Source organism: Eptatretus burgeri, chromosome 8, assembly GCF_056783735.1.
Source record: "Eptatretus burgeri isolate ZD-2024b chromosome 8, Ebu_testis_v1, whole genome shotgun sequence".
Classification (NCBI taxonomy): domain Eukaryota; kingdom Metazoa; phylum Chordata; class Myxini; order Myxiniformes; family Myxinidae; genus Eptatretus; species Eptatretus burgeri.
The window spans coordinates 33,393,197-33,415,873 of NC_140968.1; the positions used below are offsets into that span (position 1 = coordinate 33,393,197).

At 44.8% G+C, this 22,677-nt stretch overlaps 2 protein-coding genes across 3 annotated transcripts in view; one reads left to right on the forward strand and one right to left on the reverse strand.

The window, feature by feature from the left end:
• FURIN (furin, paired basic amino acid cleaving enzyme) overlaps positions 1-15,138 on the reverse strand; it is a 99,971-nt gene extending 84,833 nt beyond the window's left edge. For both annotated transcript variants that reach the window (XM_085891433.1, XM_085891432.1), the window contains exon 1: positions 14,834-15,138. In XM_085891433.1, the coding sequence (XP_085747559.1) occupies positions 14,834-15,001 (168 nt within the window). In that variant the 5' untranslated portion in view covers positions 15,002-15,138. The remainder of the gene's footprint in view (positions 1-14,833) is intronic.
• A 979-nt stretch (positions 15,139-16,117) lies between these two features.
• On the forward strand, positions 16,118-22,055 carry LOC147021481 (AP-3 complex subunit sigma-2). The gene is made up of 6 exons (XM_085891423.1): positions 16,118-16,275; positions 18,344-18,435; positions 18,780-18,891; positions 20,453-20,524; positions 20,725-20,832; positions 21,742-22,055. Exons 1-6 carry the CDS (start codon positions 16,207-16,209, stop codon positions 21,868-21,870), a joined length of 582 nt encoding a protein of 193 aa, XP_085747549.1. The 5' UTR covers positions 16,118-16,206; the 3' UTR covers positions 21,871-22,055.
• The last annotated feature ends 622 nt before the right edge of the window (positions 22,056-22,677 follow it).

The window sequence follows — 22,677 nt, forward strand, 5'->3', positions numbered from 1 at the left end:
CGCCCGGAATAACAACTCGTCATTGAACACGGCACACGGCCTGTACGTGATGACGTCACCAATGATGATGTGGTCCGTCTCATTGCCAATAAATTTGACAAAAAGGGGGTCATTTTTTCCTTAAACCAGGTATCCGAAAAAAAATATTATATTTATCACGTGAACTACGATAAAAATATAAAAGAGCTAGATATTAATAATGGTATATAATAATTTTTATGCAGGGGTTCCCTGAGACATGAAACTATTTCAAGGGTTCCACAAGGGTAAAAAGGTTGAGAAACACTGCTGTAGAGGATTGACTGGTCTTTTCAGTAGAGTTTGGGAAACGAGAAAGAAGAATCAACTAAAGGATGCATCCCATTGTTTCACAAGGCAGGGTGATGCAACAGTGTGTGCAGTCTCAGAGGGACATTAAATTGGACGTCACATCTGCCGGAATCCTCGCTCTCCCTCAAGTTTTGAATTTAAAATGGATTCCCTAGAGTGTAGCATGTATGAATCAGATTCGGAGTAAGCCGACCAGATGGGTACAAAGGTCACATGCATTTGCCAGGTAGACAACATGGTTTGATATAGAACCCATTGGTTAAAGAAAAGGTTGCTATTTGGGTGCGTTTTATCACCCTCCCCTTCATGCTGCTTTCTCTCCTCACAACATTTCTTTCCCCACACAACTAACTCCTCCACTCTCTACCCCCGTGGACATCTCCAGGCAGTCTCTGCATGCTGTATTAACATGCTGTTTATAAACATGCCCCATTTTGTTCAATCCTGTATGACCACACCACCCCTCCTCCTTCAGCAATATTTAATGCATTGCTCCCCCTCCCCCCCCACCACCCACCCCCTTTCCTACCTCCTCCAACCACTCTCACTCTATTAAGTTTTGAATTTAAAACGGCTTCTCCAGCGTGTAATATGTGCAAATCAGATTCAGATTGAGCCAACCAGAGGGGTGCAAAGGTCACTGAATGTGAGCATGCATGCAGGCCTTTTGCCAGGAAGATGGCATGGCTTTTAAATTGAACCCAGCGGATAAAATATAACGTTGCTGTTTGGGCATGTTTTATCACTCTTCCTCCCCTCATCGCATTGTCTCAACCTCATGCTGCCTTCCTTTTCCCCCCCCCCCCGACACTCATGCTTGACTCATTTCCCACCCACCCCCCTCCTCCCCCATCCCGGAGTGTATAGCAACGTTTAGCAAAATGTTGCTCTTCCCACCCACCTCCCTTTCCACGCTTTTACACCCCTCCCAACTCCCCACCCCCCCCCCCGCCCCCCTCCTCTCTTCTCCAAACCCACCCCCCCTCACCCCGACTCAATATTCCAGTCAGTGAAGTGATGGGTTGTATTTGCTCGTAATATATAGTGATACCAAGTTTGGTCAAAATCCCATCACTGGTTCACAAGTTAGAGGGGTAAAATAATTTTTACTGAACAGGACCTTTGACCGAGACCACATAATGTAATCAGTATATCTTTAAATAATTACACATTCTTGTTCCAAGTTTGATTTGGATCCATTTAGTTGTTTTCACTGGATGGACAACCCGAAAACAAGACTTTGTCAACAGATGCATAATAAAAATTTGCTGAGGAAGAGTGAGGGGGTGAAAGGATGGGTGTAACACGGGGAAAAAATTAAAAATAAATAAATAACCCCCCAAAAAATTCCATTGTTGTGCAAACACAAAAGCCAAACGAAAGAATCCATTATAATCTTCCCACATCTGCTGGAACAATGGAGGTATGCCACGTGGCAAAACACCGCACTCCGCCAGCCTGATATCCTCGACCTGTTCTGGCCTTTATAGGGTTTGCCAACTGTTCGAGCTTCGGCAGCACATTTATCTTCAATAAACCAACAAGATACGCTCGTTATCTGTCACTTTTGAAACTCGAAGCAAAAAGAAATTAAAAAAAAATAAAACAAAACATCGAACAAATAAATGTACATTGCACAATGTATGGCATGCACAGTGCCAGTATCATTTGGAACAAATGCAAACAAGGAGCTAATCATTCCGGTGGAGTGATTTCCTGATCCTGCATGTTTGGTACAAGGTTTGCTCAAAACAAGGTGTATAAAGTACACTTCTTCATATTGCAAAAAACACTGTTAAAACTAATATTCATTTGGACAGACAGTCCACAGAACTAATCAATTGGTCTTACCAAGTCCATAAGTCAAGGCAAATGGAAGAGTGTGGCGACAAGAGGTTAAAAGGCATCTTGGTGACAGTGGGGCAGTGGGTGCACACAAACAAGCAAAGGAAATAACTAGAGGGGGAGCACTCGGTAGAGTGCAAAACCTCTGCCGCCAATACTGCTAGGTCACTCAAGTGAACCTGATATCCTATTCATTCAATTTGACGTCAACAGTGCTCAGAGTTATAGTTTGCAACTTTACCTTTTACATACTCAATTCAATCGTCATGACTAGATTCCTTGAGACATAAATTGATTTTACGTGGGTATATCCACCTGAAGTTCCAAAATCAGCCGCAATTATAATTTTGGCATGTTTTTTTTGTTGGAAATCACTTATAACATGTAGAAATGCAAAAAAAAAAAATTGCAAATTTTTTTTTTCTCTAACAATTTTTTTTTTTGGGGGGGGGGGGGTTGGAAATCACTTAAAACATGTAGAAATGCAAAAAAAAGAAATCGAAATTTTGTTGAAAAAAAAAGTTGCAAAAATTTTTTTCTCTAAATTTTTTTTTTTGGGGGGGGGGGTGGAAATCACTTAAAACATGTAGAAATGCAAAAAAAAAAAATTCAAATATTTTTTTCTAATTGGCCGCCATCGCGGCCATATTGCATTTTGGACCAAGTCCAAAATCTAATGCCATGATCCTTGGACCAGACCTAACCCCTCCACCATGTTTCGTCGAAATCCGTTGGAGTTTTTCCGTAATACTGTTCACAAACAAACAAACAAACAAAAAGGGGTGAAAACAGTAACCTCCATCCATCTTCGATGGCGGAGGTTAACAAACAGATAAAGAGTAAAGAAACAAAATAACCTGCAAGTAAGAGGGTTGGATTAGTTGGGGTTCATAGGTGGAGCAAAGACCATGGGTCAGGATGGGGGGGGAGGGTTGGGGTGGAGGGGGGTGACTTGAGATGGTGCACCGCTTGCTTGAAACCCTGGAATGAAGAGGGCGATTGAACCGCCTCCGTGAGACAGGCGGTTCAATCGGGAGAGAAGAGAAACAAGTAGAGATTCAAAGTACACTGCCCCCATGCCAAATTAATAAATCTTCCAGCACACGACATTGCCGGGGCACCTTCGGCACCCAGCGATGCCGCCATGCAGCACATTGAGAGGGAATTGGGAAGGAGCGAAGGAGTGGTGTACAATAATTGATTAGTTGCATAATTAAAATAAATAAATAATAATCGTAAAATAATTAATCAATTGCATGCCAAAACCACCACCGTTTCAACTAAATCTAACTTTTTTTTTTAAATCAAGTAATTCATCGAAAAAAAATGAATAATTAATCGATCAATAAATCAAAAATACCCTGGAGAGCCAAATCACTTGTTCACCGTCGTGTTCAAATATCAGCTTCCGAGCTCAAAAATGTGCCCGAGATATTGCCCAGATGTGAAACAAAACATGTAATTAATAAATCAACAATAATGAAGTAATTAATTATGCCCCGGTTAGAATAGGTGTACCATATCCCTGTGTGTCGTAAGAGGCGACCAGGGTTGCGTCAGGAAGGACATCCGGCATAAAAACCTATGCCAAATCATTATGCGGACAACAAAACGAATTTCCATACCGGATCGGTCGAGGCCCGGGTTACCAACGACCGCCACCGGTACCGGTGGTCAGCAGGGTACCAGTGGAAATTGTGCTACTGCTGGGCGAAGGAGGAGAAGGAGACGGGGAAGGCGAGTCCGGAGGCAGTGGGAGAGGGGGAAGGGTAGAAGTGTGGAGGTGAGAGTTGGAACTCTGAATGCTGGGACGATGACTGGCAAAGGGCGAGAGTTGGCTGATATGATGGAGAGAAGAAAGGTGGACATACTGTGTGTACAAGAGACCAAGTGGATGGGGAGTAAGGCGAGGAGCATTGGAGGTGGTTTCAAACTGTTCTACCATGGTGTGGATGGGAGGAGAAATGGTGTTGGGGTAATCCTGAAGGAAGATTATGTCAAGAGGGTATTGGAGGTGAGGAGAGTGTCTGACCGAGTGATGAGTGTGCAGTTTGAAATTGAAGGGGTGATGATGAATGTCATCAGTGCATATGCCCCACATATGGGGTGTGAGATGGAATATAAAGAAGATTTCTGGAGTGAGTTAGATGAAGTGGTGGAGAGTGTATCCAAGGATGAAAGAGTGGTGATTGGAGCAGATTTCAATGGACATGTTGGGGAAGGGAATAAAGAGGATGAGGAGGTGATGGGGAGGTACAGTCTCAACAAGAGAAATGTGGAAGGGCAAATGGTGGTAGAGTTTGCAAAAAGAATGGAAATGGCAGTGGTAAACACGTATTTCAAGAAGAAGGAGGAACACAGGGTGACATACAAGAGTGGAGGAAAGTGCACACAGGTGGATTACATCTTAAGTAGGAGATGCAACCTGAAAGAGATTAGTGACTAAGGTTGTGGCAGGGGAGAGTGTAGCTCGACAGCATCGATTGGTGGTCTGTAGGATGACTTTAGAGGTGAGGTTGAGGAAGAGAGTGAGGGCTGAACCAAGGACCAGATGGTGGAAGCTGAAGGAGGAAGACTGTTGCGTGAAATTTAGGGAGGAGGTGAGACAGGCGTTGGATGGTGGTAAAGATGGGTGGGATGATTGGGCAATGACAGCAGAAGTTGTGAGGGAGATAGCAAGGAAGGTACTTGGTGTGACATTTGGACAGAGGAAGGAAGATAAGGAGACTTGGTGGTGGAATGAGGAAGTACAGGAAAGTATAAGGAAGAAGGGGTTGGCGAAAAAGAAGTGGGATAGTCAGAGAGATGAAGAAAGTAGGCAGGAGTACAAGGAGTGGCGTCGAAAAGCAAAAAGAGAGGTGGCAAAGGCCAAGGAAAAGGCATATGACGAGCTGTATGAGAAGTTGGATACAAAAGAAGGGGAAAAGGATTTATACCGATTGGCAAGACAGAGGGACCGAGCTGGGAAGGATGTGCTGCAGGTTAGGGTGATAAAGGACGCAAATGGGAATGTGCTGACGAGCGAGGAGAGTGTGTTGAGAAGGTGGATGGAGTACTTTGAGGAGCTGATGAATGAAGAAAATGAGAGAGAGAGAAGGTTGGAAGAGGTGGAGATAGTGAATCTGGAAGTGGGGTGGATCAGTAAGCATGAAGTGAGGACTGCTATGAAGAAGATGAAAAGTGGAAAGGTGGTTGGCCCAGATGGTATACCAGTGGAGGCTTGGAAGTGCTTCGGAGAGATGGCAGTGGGGTTGTTAACCAGATTGTTTAATAAAGTCTTGGAAAGTGAGAGGATGCCGGAGGAGTGGAGATTAAGTGTACTGGTTCCGATTTTCAAGAATAAGGGTGATGTGCAGAGCTGTGGAAATTACAGAGGGATAAAGTTGTTAAGCCACACCATGAAGTTGTGGGAAAGAGTAGTGGAAGCTTGGTTGAGAGGAGAGGTGACGATCTGTGAGCAGCAATATGGGTTTATGCCAGGAAAGAGCACCACTGATGCGATGTTTGCTTTGAGAATGTTGATGGAGAAGTATAGGGAAGGCCAGAAGGAGTTACATTGTGTGTTTGTGGATTTAGAGAAAGCTTATGATAGGGTGCCAAGAGAGGAGTTGTGGCATTGTATGAGGAAGTCGGGAGTGGTGGAGAAGTATGTGAGGATCGTGCAGGATATGTATGAGGACAGTGTGACAGCGGTGAGGTGTGCGGTAGGAATGACGGACCGGTTTAAGGTTAAAGTGGGATTGCACCAAGGATCGACTGAGCCCTTTCCTGTTTGCAATGGTGATGGACAGGTTGACGGACGAGATCAGACTGGAGTCTCCATGGACTATGATGTTCGCGGATGACATCATGATCTGTAGGGAGAGTAGGGAGCAGGCTGAATCGAGCCTTGAGAGGTGGAGGTATGCACTGGAGAGAAGGGGAATGTTAGTCAGTAGGAGTAAGACGGAGTACATGTGCGGAAATGAGAGGGAGGGTGGTAATATGGTGTGGTTGCAAGGAGTTGAGGTGGGGAAGGTGGATTGGTTTAAATACTTGGGATCAACTGTCCAAAGTAACGGAGAGTGTGGGAGAGAAGTGAAAGAGAGTGCAGGCAGGATGGAGTGGGTGGAGAAGAGTTGCAGGAGTGATTTGTGACAGAAGGGTAGCTGCAAGAGTGAAGGGGAAAGTATATAAGATGGTAGTGAGACCAGCTATGCTGTATGGTTTGGAGGTGGTGGCACTAACGAAAAGACAGGAAGCGGAGCTGGAGGTGGCAGAGCTAAAGATGCTGCGATTCTCGTTGGGAGTGACGAGGATGGATAGGATAAGAAATGAGTATATTAGAGGGACAGCGCAGGTAGGACGGTTTGGAGATAAAGTGAGAGAGGCGAGATTGAGATGGTTTGGACATGTGCACAGGAGGGAAACGGAGTATATCGGGAGAAGGATGTTGAAGATGGAGCCGCCAGGCAGGAGGAGAAGAGGAAGGCCAAAGAAGAGGTTCATGGATGCGGTGAGGGCAGACATGCGGATGGTTGGAGTGTCAATGGAAGATGTGGAGGATAGAGCGAAATGGAGACGGTTGGTCCGCTGTGGCGACCCCTAACGGGAGCAAGCCGAAAGAGGAAGAAGAAGAATGAAGTAATTAATTGAATAATAAAAAAATGTTTTTGCCAAATCACATCTTCACTCGTGCTCCCAAATTTCAGTTTCTTAGCTCCTAGGATGGCCGACATATCGCCTGGGCAAAGAAAGCAAAACAAGTGAAGGTACAAGGTACACCGCCCCCATGCCAAATAAATAAATAAATCCAACGCCCAACATTGCCGGTGCTTGGGGATGGCACCATGCAGCACATGGAGATGGAATTGGGAGGCAGCAGTGCACAATCGATTGATCAATTGCATAATTAAAATAATCGATTTCTCAACAATTTGCCTCATGGCACACCTAAACCACCACAGTTTCATCTGAATCCAACTTTTTGAAACTCAAGTAATCAAACGAAAAATGAAATCATGCAATTGATTCATCAGTAAATCAAAATGACCCTTTGTAGCCAAATCACTTGTTCACTGGCATGTCCAAATATCAGCTTCCGAGCTCAAAAGGTGCCCGAGATATTGCACAGATGAGAAAGAAAATAAATGAGGAATAAATCGATAGTCAAGTAACGAATCAATGAATTAACAGATTAATCAAAAAATAAAATACAGATTTTTCCCAAGGCACTTGTTCACTTTGATCCCCAAATTTCAGCTCGAGCTCAAAGGATAGCCGAGATATCGCCCGGATAAACAAGAAAACAAACAGAGTGAAAACTGAGTACTCCCTTCCTTTGGTGACGGTGATGAAATCATGGATTGCCTGGATATGGAATTGGAAAGGAGCGGCGTACAATAGCATGGTTAATGTGAACGAGGACATTATGGGATGATCGACAAATCCCAACGCTGCGTGTCATTTGGCTTGTTCACCCCCATGTGTCCTTCTCTCCCTCACTCACTCTCACATACTCTGCTGTTAGTGTTTCCTCCTTTCCATTCTGCTCTCGGTCTTCCATAAGCCTCGACCATGTACACAAAGAAATAAACAAATAATTAAATAAACAAACCTTCTGAAGGACAATGGGATTTTCCTTCTATCCCCATTTATTTCACAATTTTAATTCTCATTCACTTTGATCCTTGCCTGCATACGATTGCATTTCTTAATTCAAGTTGTCAGCAGTACAGGAAGCCTCATGCTGTGCATGTCACTCACTGCTGTTGCCAAGTTTTATACATTTACTTTTCTTTCTCAATAACACCATTTTCTGACATTTTCAAAAGTTTAAACAAACAGCGCACGCGCAATTTTCAGTTAGGCTACAAAAAATGAAATGTTAGACGGAACTAAAAGCCATGATAGATTACAGAAAAAAATTCTAATGTGTATCACAACATTGGCTGGCAACAAGCTGGCTCGCTCCCTTAGCCGAGGAGCAGGGCAGAGCTTGGCCTGCACATAAAGAGCTTACACTGCTTACTCATTCCTCGTTTATGCATCTGCATGCACATACACGCACACGCACACACGATGTTGAGCATCACCATTACTTAACCAATGGCGTTGGTGTGTAATGGAATGATTGCACATCTTCAGTCAGGTGTTCAAGTGCAGAACGACAACATGGTATAGTTTTTGATATTAAAAGTCTGGATACATTTTATTGAGACACCCTGTAATTTTGTGGGCATCACAGTTGGACTGTAGCTTTTATACTTCAAATAACTTGAACAATAAAAAGACATAAATCAACAAAACCTTAAAAAGATTAAAATGATAGAACTTAGCTTTGATTGTGCTCATGTTCTTCTTTCTTAACAGATACTATGAAATATGCAATGTCAATAATTCCCACCTTCTTGGTCCAAGTCTTTCACGAACCAGCTGGGCAGGCCTGACATGGAACTGGAGCCAATTTGGGCAAGAATTGAAACGTGTTTTTTTTTTTATTCTTTTTTTTTCTTTCCAGAGTGCACAAGACAACTCGCCTACTCCACAAAATACACCATGGGATGTTTAAACGTTCACAAACTAAGGCTAGCAGACAATACATCCAGATAAACATCCATCTGAGGGACGGTGCACTTTGAGATGAAAGCCTAGGGCTCCTGCAAAGTAGAAATCCAACAGTTTATAGTCTAATCAGGAATCAAGCCCATCGAGACTCAAAAATGAGTGCTCGACCGTTACTCAACACCGACTTTTCTCTTTCTAAAGGTGCACACGAGATAAAGGCCACTTTAGTACAGATCATTTTGGTCCAAGGCTCGTGCAGTGGGAAAGGCGCAACCCGTATGCGATGGCATCACCATCAATTTTGTAAATTGCATTTTTAGTTTGTGCAGCAGCCCTTCCAACCAGCTTATTCCTGATTAAAAAAAATAAATAAATCAAGACCTGCAAGTTTTGAGCCTCCAATTCAGCTCTCCAAGACTGCTTGGCCCAATTCCACAGCTGCATCGAGATAGACTGATAACAGTTTCTGATGGTGAACAAGTTAGGGTAAAACTTGTAACTTGAAGTTGTCCTCAACATCGAATACAGCGGTAATATTCATATAGTGCCTCAAGCTATGAAGTGACAATTGAATTTTAAAAGCAACGTGACAAGGTTGAGTTTTTAATGAAATCTCCGAGATGAGTCACTGCCCCCATTTTTCTATTGCATCACAGCTTGTCTTGTGAGCCCTGGCCTGAGTCTTTCCAAAAAAAATGAAAATAAATAAATAAATTGCATTTATATAGCGACCCCCTTTATCACCCTTCGAAAGTACAGACTCACTTGTTGGCTTCCCCAATTTTGTCCCTCTCACTTGAAAAAATAAAAAAATAAAATAAATCACCTCACTCTGCCAGTCTAATCGTATTGCTCCCTTTGTGACTGCAAAGTTGCAGCTCACCACCATCGAATATCTCCCTATAAATCCACAATCTTTGTTGTGAAAACCATCCTCTCGAGGTCCACCTTTCAATCCAATGACCACGTGTTCCCAATAGCCTCTCATGCTGTATGTAAGCAGTCATACATATCAAGTATTGTTCTGCTCTTCCATGAGCCTCAACTCCAACTTGGACCAACGAGAACAGTCCCAAATAGAATGAAGAAAAAGTAGAAAAGTCAAACAAACTGGTTCCCAATTATATACTCTGGAAACCTAAACACATGGGCAGACCCACTCAACTAAATCATGTTGAAGAAGAATGCAGGCCTGGAGACAGAGGAACTGTACACAGCAATTCTTGATCGAGAGGACTGGAAGCTGAGGATCAATGTCATCTGAGTTCGGCCTGAGAGCAGACTTGAGAAGCCTCAACTGCATATATTTGTTGCGGTTCTGCGAAATTGGCACTTCCCCGAGGCATCGACACAACATATAGCAGTTCCCAAGAGTTATTTCATTAGTATTAGCTTTAGACAAACCCTTCTCTTATGTGTAGTGGGTTGATGGGACAATATGTATTGCGAGGGTTTTAGGTAGCATTTTTTTCTTTACATTATTTTGCTTTGCTGCCCACACGAACCTCTCCTTCCTTCACACATTCAAGGACCATAGCAACAGGGGCGAGTCATTTCACATTCAAATTGCATGCCATGATACCAGACATCACACCTCAGACTTCAGACTCAAACCCCAACATTGAGGCATTTCATACACAACACATTTATATATTAAAATAAACAAATAAAAACACACCATCACACCACAACCCAAGCTCGTTTACCTTCGCCATCAACAGCCACAACAAATGACCAACGACCATCACAAATCACCACACTACAACCAAGTTACACCACCGCCAGACGTTCACCACCTCCCTCTGGATCGGCAGGAGACGGGGGAGCCCGAAGTACCACGGTAGACACCCAGGTCTGGGCACTCTTGCGTCTAACTTGGGGCACGAGCATGCACGAGATTCCGGTCAATGTCATGCGGCCATAGCGCTCCGCTCAATTACAACCCTCATTGGATGTCCAGTGCATGTTCATGAGCGAAGAGCGCAACCGAATACCCCGACACCACGTTAATCTCGGAGATGGATCACGTGGTCAAACGCAGAGCGACTGAGGCCATTTCCACTGCCAAATCTTTGCATGGGCAGAGCTCGGGCCAGGGTAATTGTCCATACACAACTGAGGGCACTGGAAAACACCCATCACTCCACCTGATCCACTCACAAGCACCACACCCACTTAGGGATTATAAAGAAGGGCTTGGTTCTCTTGAGCACATTCTTGGGGTCATGGTGTGGTGAGCGGAACAGAGCCAACAAGCGGGGAAACCAGATGACAGACCAGGTGCAGTTTCAACAAATCTTCGCATTTACATGTACAGATATACTTCCACTTCACTTGAGGAGCATCTTCTCAAGTTTTGTTGAGTTTCCAATTCCCCTTGATCCACATCTTTACACCTTCCTCTTCACTTCACCTGCACCTCACCATAGCTCCGTCCAGCCACACACCATAGACACCCAGTTTCCCCCTACCCACCCCCCACTCACTCCCTTCAGCAACTGGGTTTGAATTGGATCATTGATCGTGCCTGGTAAAGAAGTCATCAAATGCCTCAATGTACAAATATTCCATCCATCCATTGGGACCATACTCTGAACAGAGCTTCGGTGCTGCCAAAGCAGTCTCCTGGGCACAATCCTGGAGGGGTCGCCACTCCGACACAGGATACTCGAATGGCTCAATCATCCCAGCAAGCTGGTACTCACTTTGCTGACCTTGGAAGGATGACAGGGCGAGTCAACCCCATCTGGTATTAATTCAACAGCCGAGCAGGATTTGAACTCAGGACCCAAACCATTAAGCCAACACCAGGCATGCACAAATATTGCTGTATTAAATCCCTTGCTTGTTATGCCACAGACTTTTTCCAAGGCAAAAATGCTACAGTTAGAACGATAGTATACGAAAGTGGTACCCTCATACTGTAGTTGGTAACAGGTCCTACTAAAGTCATCTGCAGAGAATCACAACAGGAAAATGGATTTTGACTGATTTCCTCACAATTTTGAAAAAAAAATTTGCTTATGTACCCTGTTCGTTGTGTCACGGAGCTGGTGGTCCAGGTTAAATGGCTCGCTTGTAAATGCAAAAAAAATGTAGGAATAAGTTACAGGGGGGCAATCACATACTGGGGGAACTTATTCTTAATCCCTGTCTAATACTGAAGCCCCCCCCCCCTGGCCATATCGTGACACGTAATGCTTAAGCTCACAATTTCCCTACTTAATTACATTGAGATGTCTCCTTCACGTCCACGGACCAAACAACTTGATACAATCCTAACTTTCCTATTAAATTCCTCCATCTAACTCGACAACCATAACAGTAGCATCCTTTCCTCCATCGATCCAACATCGTCCATGCGTAGTGTTAGCCAGGAACTCTTACCACATGCGATTTGCTCATTAGCCAGCGAACACTCACTTGTGACACCCTGCCAGGGTAGGCAGTGCCAAGCGGCGTTCATGGTTGCTCAACAATCCACCAGGCCATGGAGTTATCCACGACTGGTGGCGTCAGGACCAGTTCGGGAGGAACTCGAATGCTTCCCCACGTAGTGAACCTCAAACCCCAGGCCGTAACAATATTTACACAATGAGAGGAATGTGAATATACACTCATGCTCAGACACCCAAAGTCTTAATGCAAACAATTTGGAGTCGATGAGGACGGGCGGGAGGAAAGAAACAGAACATCTCTTTATCCTCCTGCATACCATTTAAACCAAAACCATCCAGGATCAAATTAATCGTGTGGTTTTGTGTCACCAGCACACAATTTTTGATCGATGTTAAAATTCTCGTTTCAGGAATTCACCGTTTCTCAAAACAAACACCCACACCTACAATGTAGGCAAAACAGCTCCATCAGATGCCAAGGTTATCAAAGATTTTCTTAACCAAGGGAGGGTGGGTTGTGTTTTAAAGGGGTCACCGATCATACATCTCAATACACCCGAGAAGAGCTTGTAGAAACGATAAACTATGCTCCCAATTACAAGGGAAATTTACAGTTACACAACCTTTACCAACCTACCTGTAATTAAAAGTAACCCTATTCACATCGAGCCTTTGATGCTATGATCATACCTCCTTATGAACCTGGGTTCTGCTGTATTGCTTATACCTCATGCCGTTTCCTACCTTTGTAGTAGTGTTACGCATCTGGCAGCCATGAGCACACAACAGACAGGTCCCCGTAGCTCAGTTATTTCGTTAAGTATATGTGTATAGTTAGGATCCATCCCCTGTGTCTCATGGGTGATTGAATGTTTGTGCACTGCGGAGTTATTTTGATAGTCAGGGTTTTCTTTTACATTTTTAACTACAACAACACCTTCGCTCCACCCTGACGCCATCACGCTCGCGGTGGGCGGAGTTCAATGAAGGACTTGGCGTCTCTCTCGACCAATCAGAGAGATATGAGCGAGTTTGCCATCGTTTGGCCAATGGGAGCAAACGCAGGGCAATATTACTCATCTTCCTGTTTGAGGAGCGGTCGGCCGTGATGCCCGCCACGCCTCCAGTCCAATCAGCGGACTTGGCACCCTTTTGACCAATCACAGGGGCAACGAGCGGATCGCGCGCCAAAACCGTCAGGTAAGAGGGGGGGCGTGTCACGAGAGGGAGTCCCCTCCCCCCTAGACAGGGAGTGAATAATTGTTTGGCGCGATCCGACTGGAGGCAGTTGGAGTTGGGGTTTGTCTGCCATATCGTCCCGATCGCCTGGCCTTGCCTGCTGGCGCTCGCTACCTTATCCGCGCTTGCGCTGGTTGGCGCCCTTCCTTCATTCTCCGTCCCTGGTACTTGGACTGGCATCGTTGCTGCGGGTTTGAGTCCTGCCGATCCAGAATGTCGAAGACCACACGAGGTGGACAGGTCCAAGATAGCTCTGGTCTCCAGCTCACCCTTTCCTCGAGCTGGAAGCCTTCAATAAAGACCCGACGGGGTCCATTCCGGGGTATCTGTGTGTGCGTGTGTGTGTGTGTCCGTCTATCAGTAGAACTGTTAAGTGCCTGTGTTCCTTGTAAATCATTTCCCTTGCTATAGTCGGATAACTCTGCCCTTACGTGCTCCCCTCGTTCCCCAATTATTGTTGTAAATGAATTCCCTTTTTTGTTGAATGTACCAGCTCGTTTCTGCGTTTTTCATTGGCTTAGCACGGTGCGTGTTGGGAAATAGTGAAGCAGCAAATTGTTCATTTGGTCTGGCACGGCTCTGGTAACTCCGCTCGGTTACGCCGGATCCAAGCAGTTACCTGCGACTCGGATCGGACACAGTCGGCCGAGGGTGTGATTCCTCGGTAGTTAGACTGCGTGGGTATTTAGGTATATTGAAATTGGCAATTGACTCTATCCCACGTGGTCGACCTATTGGCGATCTTCGGTTCGATAAGGGACCTGTGAGTTTTCGGATTTATCTGAAAGGTACGACCTAAATTCCGGGTGTTCGGCGGAGACGACTCTACTGCTCCCCCTAGCGGTCGTGCTCGCCGCTGAGACCCGGCCCCACAACAGTACAACTCTTATACAAAGCATTATCAACTGGATGAGTTATAACAATTATGAACCCACGTGGTGCCAATCGTGTGTACTTCACAGGGTTCTGACAGACAGGACCTGCAGCTAATCACTGGTGGTGGTCGTATGGCAGCTATCATTTCTTGAAGCGCGACTGTCACTGATGCAGTGCCCCTCTACCGGTACACACACTGAAACTGGTACCCATTTCGCCGACCTCGGAAGGATGACAGGCTGAGTCAACCCCCTGGTGTATTAATTCAGCGGCCGACGAGGCTTGAACTCAGGACCCTAGGATCCCAAGCGACCACCCTAACCACCGAGCCAACACCAGGCTACAGCATATCACCGATCACCACGGGGCAAGCAACACGTGGACATGATGAAATAAATAAATAATTAAACATTCCACGTTCATCAGACCCAAACCGACGTGGAACAGCCAACACAAACACATCACCGGTGTCCATGACATTCGGTCATTGTTATCTGGTCCCGGAGGACGTGTAACCACGTTCAAGCACCACGTATCGTCACCAAATCCAGAACTGGGTCGTCACCACGAGCCGAAAGGAACCACCACCACAGACCCACCTGTCCGAGATAGGTGAAGCCGTGCTTATGGGCCAACCTCTCCGCCTCGGGCGAGCCTCCGACCACTCGAGCCGCCCATGTGTTCGTGAACACCCGGAAACCCAAGATGGATCCAGGCAGCCGGAAGAGCACGTAGAGGAGTAAAAACAGCCCGCTTCGCCAGATCATGGTCCCCGAGACCCCCGCGATGGACTTGTGACGCTCAACGTGAACCACGCATGGTCGACCGGCCGGTGTGAGACCCTTCGGTGCCTCCTCCCGCTCTTATCAACAATCCCAACTCGACTCCCCGCCCCCTCCTCTACTTATACCCACCCGAGGTTCTCCTTTTCCCCTCCTGTGGTGCAGAACACAACCCTGGTCCTGGATACGGATTCCCTGTGAGGAGACACACTCAATCCGTAACTTTGAGCCGCCTCGCCGACAATTTTCTCTCCTTTAAATCCCCAAAGTCGGTTTATTAATATTTCCCTTTATGTTTCCGTCGACATTCGATTCCACGTTAACCCGCTTCCCGTTATCGCCCCCCCTTTCCTCACGCTCCTTTTTTATAGGAAGCGCACGATGACGTCACACGTTTTAATGATACGCTGCGTCGTGCGCCGGTGTAAAAGGATGCGGTTTCATAAAGGGTGTACACGTTTTATTTTTAAATCGTTGCTATTAAATCGCATTTGTTGCGAAACTTTGCAATTATTCTGAAAGGAAAGACGTTTTTTTGTTGTTGCTGTTTATTCGAGTTTTTTTTTTTTTTTGCCTCATGCTGGATGGAATCATCTCTATCATAATAACAAGCATGCACACTAAAAACTCGGCTCGCCGTCACACGATCCCTATGAAACTGCTGTGGCAGATGCTCGATCTCGGTTTAATTTCTAAAAGTAAAAGGTGGAACATCTCCCGACAAGCCTGCGCTATGATTGTTTGTCTGTACTTTCAAATTACAGCATTCTGAGTCCCTACTTTCTGACCTTTGGGATTTATGTCGTTTTTTTTATATTTTTTTCCTGATTTTTTTTCCTTCCATCTTAATTTTTTAATATCACTGACGGCTCATTTTACATATATCTCATGCTCAGCCTGCAAAAATCTTCTCGGTCATTGACCCCGAATCCCGAAATAACAACGACATGTCGTTGGGGGTATGGAGCTCGCGTTTTGTTGGTGTAGCTGGTTCCCCACTTCTCCTTCTTCATAAATAATACGTTGGAGAAATACAACGGCAATCGTTGTACGGATTATAGAATATACATCGGCTCTAAAAATTAACATTCCTTAAACTTGAATCAGCTTGTAAAGCCTTGAGAGTGTACGACTAAAGTGGTGACGTTTTCCGGGCAACTCGGTTAGTAGTAGTTCTCCCGGGGGCCGACATGATCAAGGCCATCCTGGTGTTTAACAATCATGGCAAGCCGCGTCTCACCAAGTTTTATCAGCGATATGTGAGTGGGTCGAGCTTTGGCCGAGCTGCTAATGTGGCTAATAGAGTATGTACTTGATATAAAGGGGTCAGTACAGTTTTTAAATATGCTCATGTATTAAACATATCATCAACCAAGAAAGAACATTTGCCTCTGGATAGTGGACTTTGGTTGTGGGAATATGTTTGCTGGATGTCAAAAGCATTAGGAAATAATCCTATCTTCTTGGGTATTTATCTCATGAGAATGAAGTTGTGGTTACACTCCAAGCATTTCCAGCTGAGGCTACAACAGGTTGTTGTTTTCGGAGTCTTATCCTCAAAACCAAGTCGTACAGGAACCAGGCCGGGGCTTTGAAACGTCTGTCTGACAAAGCTGCAGATCGAGCATGCAATCAAGAAGTGGACCATCGACCTCGGGGGTGGGGTAGGGTGGTGTAGGGTAGGGTGGGGTGGGGTGGTTGTTTCTGTGTCTCCATGGTGATCTTTAGCGATCCAGAGAAGGCACCACCATAACCTGGCAGTTTATACGGGTATATTGGTTTGGCATCCACTCCACATCTATCCCATTGACTGTTCCCACTATGTCATCATCTGGTGAGTTGGGATCGGCTGGTGAAAAATCCATGAGAGTGGTTGAAATGATGTTGGAAAGCTGAGAAGTTGAACTCATTTCATTCAAAGAATTTGAGTATTGGAAGAGGCCACTTGGTCCATCAGACCTGCGCTTCCGCCCTCCAGCCCCCACCGCAACGCCCTTCCAATTAATTTAATTGTGGTCAAGTGGTCGTATGGCAGCTTAGCTGCCGGGGTAGCTATCATTTCTTGAAGCGTGACTGTGTCGCTGATGCAGTGCCCCTGCACCAGTACACACACTGGAACTGGTACTCGTTTTGCAGACCTCGGAAGGATGACAGGCTGAGTCAACCCCCTGGTGTATTAATTCAGCGGCCGACGGGGCTTGAACTCAGGACCCTAGGATCCCAAGCCACCACCCTAACCAATGAGCCAACACCAGGCTATATTAATTTAATTTCTTGGATTATTTACTTGCTATCAATAACCCACGATTTAGATGGCCATAGCAGGTTCCGCTCCGAGTGGATTCTCTCATGACCGTATTGAGGATTTGGTTCCGGTAATATTTCTTCATCGGATGTGTTTCTACCCTTGCTAATCATTATGATGTACACCTCCAATTATTCCCTTCAAATTATAAAACATCTGGAGGCTCCTTATTGTCCTTACTCCTAATATCAAGTGCCTCCCTGTTCTAATTGGCAGTAAGCACACCATGTGATAGCAAAGGTTACCGCTTGGTTTATTTTTTGGCACCAACAGCCTTGGAGTATGCTCATTATAATATGTGGTAGTCGCAGACCTTTCTTCTTTTAGGAATGACACTTTGTGCAACGTCGGTCACCGCAATTACCTCCGCCACCGAAGGTGAAGGAGGTTATGTTTTCAACCATTTCTGTCTGTTTGTTTGTGTGCAGGATGTCTCAAAAAGTTGTAGACGGATTCGGATGAAACTTGGTGGACACGTTGGGTGTGTGGCAAGGACGAATTGATTCGATTTTGGTGAAGATCTGAATCTGGATACGAGTATTATTTAATTTTTTAAGTGATTCTTCACCATTGAAATCTATCCATCCATTGGGACCATGCTCTGTGCAGAGCATTGGTGCTGCTTAAGCGGTCTCCTTGGCTGCTGGGTAGAATCCTGCATGGGTTGCCACTCTGACACAGGATTCCAGCAAGCTGGCACTCATTTTGCATGACTCATCTGGCCTCACAAGCATGGCAGGCAGAGTCAACCCCACCTGGTAAAAATTTAACAACCGAGGGGGATTTGAACTCAGGATCCTTGGATCCCAAACCCACTATTGAAAGATAGGGCCAGAAACGATATTTCAAAAATGTATTCGGCCTGATATATTCTCTTTGATCAGGCATTGCATGGTGGACGTATGACCTTATAGTTTAATCTGTATCTGATAATGATTCCATCTTCCTTGGTCACGATATTGATTTCCCACTAACGTGACCTCTCTCTCCCTCACTCCCTTCCCCACCATTCATTTACCCAGAGTGAAGAAATGCAACAGCAAATTGTTCGTGAGACATTCCACCTGGTATCGAAACGCGATGACAACGTGTGCAACTTCTTGGAAGGTGGAACGTAGGTTGACGCACTTTGAACAACACCTGCATTTATCAGAAACTGGATGATTGTAATAAATGAGCTGAAAACCATTTCGGTATTTGATGTTTTTTTTTGCCTTACGATGAACTAAAGGGATAGCCGAAAGTAAGCGTGTCATATTTGTAGGAGACTGTCTTGTTTAAAGAGAGGATGTATGAAACAAAAATAAAGAAGGCCAATTTATACGAGTCGTACATTGTGAGCTTTGACTATGCTCGTAGCCACGTACCTTAAATGAGTGAGTTTAACTATTACTGTTTTGTGTGCGGGTCTGATTCTCTCGCCCCTGTTTTGTTCACCTTTGAACTTCCTGGTTGCAGGCTCATCGGTGGCTCGGACTACAAGCTGATTTACCGGCATTATGCCACGCTGTACTTTGTATTCTGCGTTGATTCATCCGAGAGCGAGCTTGGCATTCTGGACCTTATCCAGGTTTCTTATTTCACTTTGTTGATCTTGCACGAGCTTGTGTAGCTCTTTGGTAACTTTGGTAAGAAGGGAAGTACATGTGGAGGGAGATAATTTTGCAAAAACACTTCAAATATACAAACTCAAAATGGCTTTGTAGATTTCTTAAAATGGCTGATGTTATGCCTTGGTTAAAAATTGATAATGCGCGTAACGTAGCTCCAGAATTGCTAAGAAGCTGTCAAATAATTTAAGTGTACTTTTACATAAACCAGCCATTGCCTTAACTGTTAAGGTGGCTGGCTTAAGCTCTTAAGGTCCTGAGTTTGAGCCCCCATCGTGCCATTAAAATAACACCAGGTGGATTCTCAGCCTGTTCATCCTTCCGAGGTCAGAGGAATGAGCCATTCGAGTAGCCTGTGTTGGAGTGGCGCTCCGTCTAAGATTGTGCCTCTTACCAAGGAAGGACTGCCTCGGCAGCCATAGGTGTCGGAAGACATAAAAGGAGTGGTTCTTATTCTTCGTTCTCGTGAAAGTTGTAATAAGGGCTGTCATTTGCTGTAAAACACATGGGATGGACCACACTCAGTTGCATAATGGTTAGAGTCCACCGAGTCTGAGTTGTCGGTTTGATTCCACACTTAGCTGGGTCTCACCAAAGATGTTAAAAATGGTGTTTGTTGCTACCTTATTTAATGCTCAGCATTTCAAGAATAGAGCATGAACAAACTCCCTCAGGTGGCATCCCTGAGGGGGAGGGAGGGAGGGAGGAGGAAATTTATCCTTCATTGCCACAATGAATGTGGAGAGAAAAGCAACGTCACAAAGACGGCATCACCGATACACAGAATGCCCTGGGAAGTTGCATCAGTTTCCCAAGCTGTTAGTCTGAAGTCAGCCCGTTATTGTCTTATCTCTGTGTCTGTATGTTTGTCATTTGTGTTACAGCTTGTCCATGAACCTTCTGATGTACCATACCCTGTTACAGAGCATCCGTTTTGCCAAAGCAGCTTCTTGGCAAGGGTTATACTGAGCGGTGTGCCATTGCTTCCCAGCAGTAGTTAGGGTGGGATTTTGTAATTTGTTCAGGGTGCCGGCGATAGCTCGCCTCGTCTTTGCGAAGGACACCAACTAATTCTGCCAGACGAGATGGCACCCACATTGATCAGTTACCCTGCCTTGAAACTGGTTTATAGCTGGTTCGAGATTCCACCCCAAGCTCGATGGCTTTGAGGCAAGTGTGCGTACCACGAGGCCATCATGCCAGCCCCCATGAACCTTCGGCCCTGTTAAATAAAAACAACTGTGCTAATTAATGGTTTCATGTGTATTTATTTCTTCTCTTCTAATGTAAACGTGTTGAATGAGGGTGGCATCGGATTATGGAACTGTAATTTAATGTTCCTCGTTTAAATTGATACCAATAATTATTTCATTTTGAAGAAGCGTATGAAGTACGAAATGAAAAAGCTTGGTTTATAAACAGGAAGACTTGAAAAAGGGCTTTTTTGTATTTTAATATATTCAGCCCTTGAGGTGTATTGAGTCGATCTTGACGCACACTCATTTTTTCTTAAACCATCAGGTATTTGTCGAGACACTGGACAAGTGCTTTGAGAACGTGTGTGAACTTGACCTCATTTTCCACATGGACAAGGTGCATACACTGTATCCCACCTGACCTTTCACCCTCATGACTCGTGAGCTGAAAATGTGAACACCTTTACGTACCTGTATGGTGATGTCGAAATATGAACCACCTGGTGTGATTTGGGGAGGATGCGAGTGTGAAATAGGCCTGGTGTTTTAACCATCCCCAGACTCTGGATGCCATCATATTGTTTCTGGTTGTTCCAGGTACAGTACATCCTGAACGAGATGGTCCTTGGTGGAATGGTACTGGAGACCAACATGAATGAGATTGTTTCACAGATTGAGGCACAAAACAAGCTGGAGAAATCGGAGGTGAGGTCTTATTGAGAGTAATGCATCTAAAAGGGGAACTATTCATCTTTATTAAAAAAATGAAGAACCAATAATTGTCTGAAAAGTCTCGAATCGTGCAAAAACGATGACGGGACCTGTTGAATCGCTTAACACTTGAGTTTTGCCCACATGATCCGCAATCAGTTTGAGAAGTTCCTGCAATCAGTTTCAGGTTCATTGTGATATTTTTTCAATGTTTTAAAGTTGGCATGGAGAACCTCCAGCCCCACTGGCAAGATATGACCCACCGCATGTTTTAATCAGATATGAACCTCGACCCAGCTATAAACTGCCATGCTGATGTTTCACATGCAGGATAATTCATCAATGTGTGTGTTCCATTCCTCGAATGGATGTTAAACTGGGTGTCTCATCTGCCGGCCTTCGTTGGTGAATGTTAAAGATCCCACGTTGTCTTTTGCGAAGAGAATGCGAGCTATCGCCGGCACCATGAACAAATTGCAAATCCCTGGACTCGCAGTCGAGTATCCTGTGTCGGAATGGCGACCTGTCCAGGATTGGTTCCGACCCAAAATAGTCTCTCGACGACTTGTGATAGGCCCCAAAGCTCCATAAAGAGTGCAGGGTTCTCATTAATTGTGGTAGTATGATCATGGACTTTAATTTAGAAGACGAGATTAAGCTGTAACTTTCCTGTGAATATTTATTTTATAACTAGCAATGGACCGGAATATGCACCGCTGCAGAAGCCGCTGTTTAATTAATAAAGGACTTGTAGATTGGATGATGGCCCAGTGGAAGAGGTGGAATTTGGGAGGCAGGTATTTTTTCTCACTACAATAAGATAGCTGCAAATGTAGCAGGGAAATGCCTAATGCTAACATGTCAAAGGATGCTATGCTACAGGATGCTATCTTTGCCTTTTAGGCTGGCCTGGCTGCTGCTCCTGCTCGTGCTGTCTCCGCTGTAAAGAATATCAATCTGCCTGAGATTCCCCGTAATATCAATTTTGGAGACCTGAACTTCAAGGTTCCCAACCTTCCTTCCTTCAAGTGACCCTCTGTTGTTTTTTTCCATTCCACTTGCCTGACTACCCATTAATCTCTGCAACACTACCCACCTGAGGTGGTTTATCGGGCAATTGAAAGTCACAGGTAAAGAAAGATGCAAGTCATGGGTTCCATGTTAAACTCAAAAATTATTTTGTTTTAACTTGCAGAAATAAATGAACAAATAAAACACCCTGTTTTTGAGACCTGATTGAAATGCAACCCTTAATCCCAGCCATTCGTCTACCTTCGCACACGTACCTCCAGCAATTCCGCACGTCTTTGTTGATGTGTACGTACAAACAGTATTTAACCGTTCACCGGTCTGTTTATGAACTTACGGACAAATTGCTTGAGAGCACTAAATTCCGCGAGTCATTTCCAGTGAAGATTCAATTTCTGGCTATTGTGTTCGAGACGTACTCGTAACTCTTGATCAATCACGGGATATCGATAGCGAGCAAGGTTGGATGTATATAAGTGCTGAACACCTTTGGATTGTTTGTTGTGGAGTGAAATTGTTTTGCTATAAAGGACGTGCAGCACGCTTTTTCAATGGTTTTTTTTTTTTTTTGTAATGGAAATCAATAGTCACAGCGTGCATTTTGAAATTTTGTTTAATTTGTTGTTGGAGGACCAGTAACAAAGCTCTAATATGCTTTTTTATAATTCCTCATGCTGTAAAATAACTTCCGGTGCGGTCTTTGCTTTTCACTCTCCTGGCATATTGATGATTTAGCTCAAGTCGCTTTGACGCGAAGCCGCTATCGATGCCGTGCGTGCTGTCTATCAAGTTGAGGATTCTCGCTCGCCG

What these genes read in the sequence shown, in the direction of transcription:
- LOC147021481 (XM_085891423.1), top strand. Translation starts at nt 16,207, where the DNA reads ATGATCAAGGCCATCCTGGTGTTTAACAATCATGGCAAGCCGCGTCTC. An exon ending in CCAAGTTTTATCAGCGATAT is followed by an intron (nt 16,276 to 18,343) that starts GTGAGTGGGTCG and finishes TCATTTACCCAG; the next exon opens with AGTGAAGAAATGCAACAGCA. An exon ending in GCATTCTGGACCTTATCCAG is followed by an intron (nt 18,892 to 20,452) that starts GTTTCTTATTTC and finishes TTAAACCATCAG; the next exon opens with GTATTTGTCGAGACACTGGA.